The sequence below is a fragment of the Nematolebias whitei genome, chromosome 10 (genome assembly GCF_014905685.2).
Source record: "Nematolebias whitei isolate Nwh7 chromosome 10, NemWhi1, whole genome shotgun sequence".
Classification (NCBI taxonomy): Eukaryota; Metazoa; Chordata; class Actinopteri; order Cyprinodontiformes; family Rivulidae; genus Nematolebias; species Nematolebias whitei.
The window spans coordinates 4677529-4685726 of NC_056507.1; the positions used below are offsets into that span (position 1 = coordinate 4677529).

Consider the following 8198-nt stretch of genomic DNA (forward strand, 5'->3'; position numbering starts at 1 on the left):
CAAAATCTTGTTTCCGTTTTTACAATCCGTTGAATTTATTTTAACGATGGGTCAGCTACATGAACGTCGAGTCTTTGACGAGCAGAATGAGCAAACTTGTTTCTGCAGCGTTTGTTCCAACAAAAAGGTCTTTTCAGCAGCAGACAACAGAGCTGCATTTGAGCTGCATCTATTATTTTTCATTTCTGAGATCCGTGCTGGAAAAATGGACGAAATGTCTCCAAAAGTTGGAATTCTGACTCAAGACAGCCTGAGGCTTCTCACCAACCACAACCACAAAACCCAAAATGGCTGCCTCACACATGAAAAGTCTTTGTTTTTTTCTACTTCTGTGAGTTTATATCTCAGGTCATCATTTGCATACAGCCCAGTCGTAGCTGTACTGGTGGACATGCTTCTGCTCTCTGAGCTCAACAGTGTTGGAGTCTGGGAACTAATAACTTTAAAATAATTCCCGATGATTTTCAAATAGAAGCTCTGCTGGAAATGTCCACCCTTGAACTGGACACAGCAGAGACAAAAGGACAACGGTACCTCGAAGCGGGTCACCTCCTTGCGGACGGTTGCAGAAACTCTCTCAAAGTCGCTCTCGTACTGGGTCACTTTGGCCTCCCACTGCGTGCACGGACAAAAGACGAGTCAGCAGAGCTTCAACACAACAAGTGTTAAAAATGTTTTTCTCATAATTAATTAAAGAGAAAAGTCGAAGAGACACCAGGAGCAGGAAGTGTGTAACTTGAGTCATCTCAGGTATTAGCTGCGTTGTTTCGGCTCGTGTCGTACCTCAGAGATCTCCTCTTTAGCCAGCTGCAGCTTGTCCGGCTTGTTGGCCCACAGCAGCTTGGCCTCCACCTCCCTCTTCTTCTGAAGCATGGCCTGAGCGTCCTGCCAGCGCTGCCACGCCTTCATCCGGTGGTCAAAAGTCCCCTGGAAGCAGCAAACGCACGTTTACATCACAGCTTCTTTTCACAACCACCAACGGACGAGATCCGGGCGCACCCTGACGGCTCCCAGCAGACGGATGTAGTCTGCGATGAGTTCTGCCAGGCTGAAGGTGTCGTTGGCAGCTTGGTCTTGGTGCAGCTGCTCCATCTTGTCCTCCACCTCGGCCAGCTGGGACAGGGCTCGGGACAGAGCCGTGTTGTCCTCTGCGCTGCCCAGCATGGCCGCACTTTTAGCAAAGCTGGCCGTGTTCAGCGACAGCTCTGGAGGAAGAGCGAGACGAACGTTAACGCTGCGACGCCACGAACTGTGAGAGCAGAAGGTTTCAGAGCATCTGAAGAACAAAACAACATCGAGAGACTTCTGGAGACGTTCAAGACAAACGGGCACTGATGTCCGCCGTCGCCGACGGATTGGAACATGAATGTAGTTTTGAGACAAGTGTTTTTTCTGGTCTAGAACTGAACGGGGGATGAAGAAAACCTTAATGTTTTGGTGCAACATATTCAAGTTGGGAGGAGCCACACTTCCTGGTTCTCCATGAAAACTGAAGTCCTTGATTTCTCCCCCTCGGTGTAATTAAAGGTGGAGGGCAGAGTGACATTCAGGGACGACGGTAAGTACACTGTATCCTGCAGTACGTGCACAACCAAGTACAATAATATATTATATTGGATAACATCAGATATTAAAAAAGCCACTTAATAAATAAGGACACGTACTTTGTACACTGGATGCACAACATGGGCTCATTGATACTTCAATGCAAGCATTAATAAACCTTAAAATCTCAAAGTTCATCTTTTAATCAGCAGATCAGTCAGATTCTTTTGTTTTTCCTCAAATTCCTCGAGTTTTTCTTGCCTGGGAAAAGTGAAAGTCATTTTCCAGGTTTGCAGAGATCATGATGATCGGAGGGTGCAGCTTTAACCACAATGGTGCAATGGAGGAGCCAGGGGGTGGCCAGTGGGGGCCATAGTCTTAGTCTTTGACCACCCCAATCATTTAAGGAATCATACTTTTAATAAAAAACTAGAACAGTTTCATAAAATGACAGTCTGTTTACACACGTGTGTGTGTATATATACATATATACCGGTATATACATATGCATTGTCTGCTGGGATGTTTTTTTATTTTTAATACAATCATGCATTATAGATTTTTATTTTTTTTATTGGGTTAAAGCTTTTGATACGCTTTATGACATTTTTAACTTTTTTTTTTTTTTATGAGCCAGATGCCAAAGATAAATCTCCATTTCTTGGAATGTTACAAAGTTCTATTGAATTGAATATATGGTGGCAGCCATCTTGGATTATGACGTAGCAACCGAGTGGGAACTTTTCTTACGTCTAGACGCAGCCGCACAAAGATGAAAGTCGGTACTTTGCTTATTTTTCAAGTTATCGTGCACGGACGGAGGGTTTGTCCAACCCCCCCTTCGTCGTTCTACGATGATGAATAAAGACCAACCTTTTCTGTGAAGGACCAGGGACTCGACCATAGCGTGGAGCTTCCTGAACTGCTGGTCTGCAGACTCCACCTCCTGCAGCTTCTCCTCAAACCACTGCAGCAAAAACAGCGTGAGCACGCCTGCTCAGACGTCTCCGTCAGGCGCTCGCAGCTCAACTCACCACGTCCGACTCGTTCATCTTGATGGTCATTTTACTGACGGCGTCCGTCGCTTTGTTGATCATCTTGAGGAAGCCGGCGCCGCTCAGCGCCTGGGTGCTCACAGCTCTGGGCAGCTGCAAACATACAACCAGACTGCATGTCAAAGCTCGACAACACATTGCCTGATGTTTTTCCCTCCGTTAATATAAAACCAACTTTTAACTGGATTGAAATTTTATTTTAAATCATTTTTGTCTCAAATGCAGCTTACCTCTTCTTTCTCTAGAAACTCTCGGACTTCAGGATCTTGAAGAAGCAGCGGGTGACTCACCACCCTCTGGAGATACCTGAGGCCGATAAAACACACTCTCCTCATCGGGAATCGACTCATGGCCGTTTAAATCTGCAGCGGCTCCAACGTACCTTTCCAAAGCGCCTCTTCTTCTCTCCAGGAAGTCTGCAGAGGAAGAGTCCTCCTTTCCCACCTTCATCTTCGTCATCCCTGAACGAGACAGAAATTATCCTCACGTCGAACGCACCTGAAATGTGAAGTCTGAGACACGAGAAGAAGCGGTCAAACCCACCCAGGAGGTTTTTCTCTGGAGGGGGAGGAACGACGAGTCCATTTGGTCCGTGCTTTTCAGAGAGCTTTTCGAAGAGGCCGAGGAAGTCGCTGAAGCGGCGCTTTACCGTAAACGTTTTGTTGCGGAACATGGGCAGTGTGGTCTGAAAGAAAGGCAGGATTTTTCACTTTAGCTTTTTAATTAAAACAACATCACTGGATTCTAGTTTGAAAACGATTTTTCATCTTGGATATTGAAGAGCAGGGGTTCCAACACTGGTCCTTGAGGAACGCCATCCTGCATGTTTTAATTGTTTCCTGCTTTAACAAACCCGATTTCAGTGGACGGATTATTAACAGGCTTCTGAAGAAGTAATTAAAGCAGTGTCAGGCGTGTTGGACCAGGGGAACAATTAAAATATGCAGGATGGCGTTCCTCAGGGACCAGAGTTGGGAACCACTGTTTTAGAGCTCAGTTTGAAAAAAGGTTTGTAAACTCAATCATCCAGGAAGATAAATCACAAAAAAGGTTAAATTATGTCATCTGGACATGTTTCTTTAAGAGACTGATGAAGTCCTTTAGATGAAAAACGAAACGTAAAGAAACTTGTCCAGATAACGAGATTTAATCGTGTTTGTGACTCGGTTTGTTTTTATTTGGTCAATGTCACACCATCTCAGATAAACGTAGCGTAGGACCAGAATGTCCACAGCCTTTCTGATAACTGGTTTATCTAAGATAACGGCGGCTGAGAACGAGACGTTTTGTCTTCTACGGTCAGCGATTACTGAGGAAACGCACGTGTTACTCGCACAAAACCCAAACCCCGTGAGACCGCAACGGTCCACACCCTTTACCGTCATTGGTCTCAAGATGGACGACTGTAAAACGTTGTTACACAAAGGTTGTAAAATCAAGTGGTACAAAAACAACCGGAGGAGCTTTTAATTCACTAATTAAGTTAATTAGTAACAGGTCAGTAAAAGGAATGGGTGTAAAAAAAGTCAGACTCCCTCAAAGTAAAGAGGTTCACCAGTCTGCTAACGTCCGTGTAAAAACAACGGAACAACTTCAGACCAACGTTCTTCGAGTATTTGACGTCCTCCCATCTACAGGTCAGAGTTTCATCAAAGCATTTCAGGAATCTGTGAAGAGGCTGCAAGGCTCGGAGGCCACTGCATTAAAAACGGTTCTGGTTCTGGACGCCACTGTGTGGGCTCAGGGACACTTCTACAAATCATCGTGACAGCCCACCGTTCCATTCACAAAAGCCGGTTAAAGCTCTATCGTGCAAAGAAAAAGCCACATGTGAACAAAATGGAAGAACGCTGCCGACTTTTCAAGGCCCGTTTAAAATGGACTGAGATGCAGAACATCATACGCTCATTAAAACATCATACAGCAATCTGCAGCAATGGCCCAGACAAGCAAAGACCTGGACTAACTTTTGACCTTGATTTGTGACCTTAGAGCTGGGGTGATGAAAAGTTTACGAGGCACGCCGTCTAGTGTAATCTCAAGTTTGATTAAATTGTCTCGAGCAGAATCAAACATTACGGACAGAGAGCATTTACTCACTACAGCATGATGAGGACTCAGAGTTGAAGGATTTAACTACCGTATTTTTCGCTCTATAAGTCGCAGATTTTTGCATGATTTGCATGCCCTGCGACTTATACGCCATTTATATTTTTCCCATATTTATAAACTAATTTTTGGCTGAGATATGACCGTTTTCATTCTGACTGACAATATGAACACTACCATTTTCAGCCACTAGATGGCACTCATGTAATATGGCATGCCGTTGAGTCATGTAATATGCATAAGTGGCTATTAATGACACAATCGGCTTGCCATACCCTGCCGCCTTCATCCAGTTTGCCTGGAGGAACCGTCAAATCAGCTTCATTTTGCTGCGCTGCCCCGGAGAAATGAAGCCGATTTGTCTATTTAAGTGAATTTATTAAGAAAAATTAAACTGAGACGCACCTTTACTATAATGTCGCGCAAACAAATAATTGTTAGTAAGTGTTAATCTTGTTAAATTCTTGTTAAAGTTCTCCCATGCACGCTCCCACCATTTGGCAGCCAATTGATTTTTCGCACACCGTCCCACGTTTCCAGGTCGTCAGCGGTGACGCGTAATAAATGCGACTTATACGACGAAGTGACGTATTTATGTTTTACTTCCCACTTTATTAGACATTTTTGGACTGATGCGAGTCGTAGGGCGGTGCGAGGTGTACGGTGGAAAATGCGGTACGTTTGTCCAGCAGCTCGGTCACCAGACGCGTCTCTTATAACAAGTTGACGCGTTTCCTCGTTGTTGCAGAGCAAGTTAAACGACACTCGTGTTGTTTTTACCTCTGTGGAAACTTTGTAGGCCATGTAGGCGTTCATACCATCGCCTGAGAGAAAATCAAAGTTTGCACAGTTTATTCTCACTGCAGGAAATCAAACAGCTTTAAAATGGACTTTGCAGGAGGAATAATGAACCTCACCGATCTTTTCAGGGTCTTTGACAGAAACTAAAAGGTCGAACTTGTCTTCCAGTTCCTCCTCCTCTTCCTCCAACTGAAACGAACATCAAACGTAAAGTGAAGGCACACGAGCAGAACCCTAAACTGGTTACAGGATCTGCAGATGTTTGACATAAACGTGGGAACAGAAATGTTAAAACTTGAGTTTAGCTGTGTGCACCTCCTCCAGGGCCGAGAACTGAGGCTTGGCCGGGCTGGCAGCTGCTGGGAGCGAGGAGGAAGACGACGACGATGAGGAGGAAGCAGTTGGTTTGGTCGGCGCCTCTTTCTTTCGCTCGTTCCGTGGACTGTCGAGAGAAAGCTCCACAGTGGCATCTGCCAGAAAGAAAGCCGTTAAACACCGACTGGACTCGCGTCTTTATAACGGCAGCAGGTTTCATCACTCGTCTCTCGGCTCCGACACGAACTTCACACCACGAGCTTCACTTAACGGGATTATTCTGCTCAAGCACTTCCAGAACGGGCGGCACCAACAGTTCTTGCAAACAACCGTAAATTCGGTTTAAACGAGCGCTACGCCGATGCCCCCCCCGGTTTAAAACTCGGAGTGACCAACGTGGCAAACCAATTTTCCAGTGATCTTTGTTGTGCCAGACGCAGCCATTGGTCCCTCGCTTATTTTTTTAAGTTTTCTCGCTCACAGCACGGACCGACCGACGGCATGTCCAACAAACAAGCGTCCAACGTGGACCTGACGGCGTGTGAACACGTGTGAATTAAAGGCGACAACATGCCGAACTGTTGGAGCTTTAGCCGTGTTGGTTAAACCTTCAAACAAACATGGTGCACCGTGTTGCGAAAGCTCACAGAACGCGTCGGCGCCTAAACCGTGTGCCGTCAATCGGCTCCGACCACACCCGTCGAGCTGCCGCTGGTCGCAGGTTTGCTGTGGTGGCCATCTTGAATCGAGCCGACTTCACAAGTGAATCGGCTGTAGACGTACATCCACTGAATACTTTGAACAATTCATGAGATATTTTACTAACAGACAAACCAACACGCAGGAATTATCACCGGCCTGTCGTCTTGTGTTGGCTGAAAATAAATAAAGTTCAAGAAACGACTCTGAAGTTCTTGAATGAAGTTGTGTTAAGGCGGCAGCGGTCCGACTAGCCTTTAGCTCGTCATTCTGGTCAGAACCGATCTCTTTCTGCAAAATGAGGTCGCTCAAAGAGCTATCATCAACAGGTAAGATATTAACTCTTCACAACGTTCCATACAACTTAATATAAAAGATCTGAACTGCTGCTTTACAAAACATTTTTTTAATCTCAGTGCTTTGTAAAATTATTCCCTTCAGATCCTGATGAAAGGATGAAATCTGTGATTTTATCCAGAAGATGTTGAATCTGTCGACGTACCTGCGAATATGTCCGGGCCCTCCTCAGAGTGGACTCCGTTGGTTCTGGAGGCGACGGCACTGGCGTTCCTGGTTTTTGGCATCGTGGGTACGGCTTCCTCTGTGAAGATATCCGTGGGTTCTGCGGGTTTGGAGCCCTGCAGGGGTTCTCCTGCAGGTTTCTTCTGCTCTTCAGCAGCGGGTGCCTTGGAGACGGCGCCCAGCGGCTCGCTGAACAGATCCTCGTCGGGTTCACCGAAGAGGCTTTTCTGAGGCTTGGCAGGTTTAGTCGGCTGAGCTCCGGTGAAAACGTCGCTCCCGACGTCCTCGAACAGATCGATTACGGCAGCGCTGGGACTTTTGGCATCGGCAGGAGCTGGTGGATCACTGAGGAGGTCGACCAGGGGGTCGCAGACGTTCTCGCCGACGGGCGGCTGCCGCTCGCCAACAGCTGGCAGGTCGTCACCGACACCGATAAGCGGAGCAGCGGAGGATGGTGGAGGATCCGCCGCGCCACCGGCCACTTCGCCTCTCCCCGTAACGTCTACTTCCCCCCTTGGCGCTGCAGCGTCGCCTCCCAGTATGTCGACGAAATCATCCGAGGGCTCATCGAACAGGTTTTCAGCTGCGGCGACATCTGCGCTGACGATCAGGTCCTCGAACTCGTCGGAGGGTCCTCTGGCTGATTTGTTTTCCGACTGGCTGCTGCTGATTAAAGAATCACTGGAGAGACTGGCAGATCCTGCCGTCGTGTCCTTCCTGCTCACTGGAGTGTTGCTCTGGAGACAAGCGGAGACGTCACTTTAGTTTTGTTACAGAAACAACCTGAAACCATCAAAACACCGAAACAAACTGGTAATAAACTAACCGTGCAACATGTTCCACGCCTCAGGCTGGAAATATTATTTTGCAGGCTACTGAATATTGAACTGAATATGAACTTATGTATTTTTCTGTGTCGAGTCCCTGAAGAAGCAGCAGCCGAGAGAAGAACAAAACAACAATATGAAGTTGGTTCGTGTCAATAAAAACCCTCCAGTTGGAGCTGATCATGTGAATGTTCACCGTACTGGGAGACCGAGACATCAACTGGTTTTTAAAAATGTTACTGGAGATTTACTCGCAGATAAATTCAGTTAATTTCAATTTAAACCGCCAACGCTTAAAAGTCCACCAGAAGGACCGACTGTGAGG

At 46.5% G+C, this 8198-nt stretch overlaps 1 protein-coding gene across 1 annotated transcript in view; it reads right to left on the reverse strand.

Moving 5' to 3' along the window:
- snx1a (sorting nexin 1a) overlaps positions 1-8090 on the reverse strand; it is a gene marked incomplete in the record, with an annotated part of 8802 nt that extends 712 nt beyond the window's left edge. The window contains 13 exon segments of the mRNA XM_037683085.1: positions 535-615; positions 784-927; positions 1000-1205; positions 2419-2512; positions 2580-2693; positions 2831-2906; positions 2983-3061; positions 3144-3285; positions 5490-5533; positions 5627-5699; positions 5826-5980; positions 7027-7783; positions 8070-8090. Of these exon segments, the coding sequence (XP_037539013.1) occupies positions 535-615; positions 784-927; positions 1000-1205; positions 2419-2512; positions 2580-2693; positions 2831-2906; positions 2983-3061; positions 3144-3285; positions 5490-5533; positions 5627-5699; positions 5826-5980; positions 7027-7783; positions 8070-8090 (1986 nt within the window).
- Positions 8091-8198: the final 108 nt, after the last annotated feature.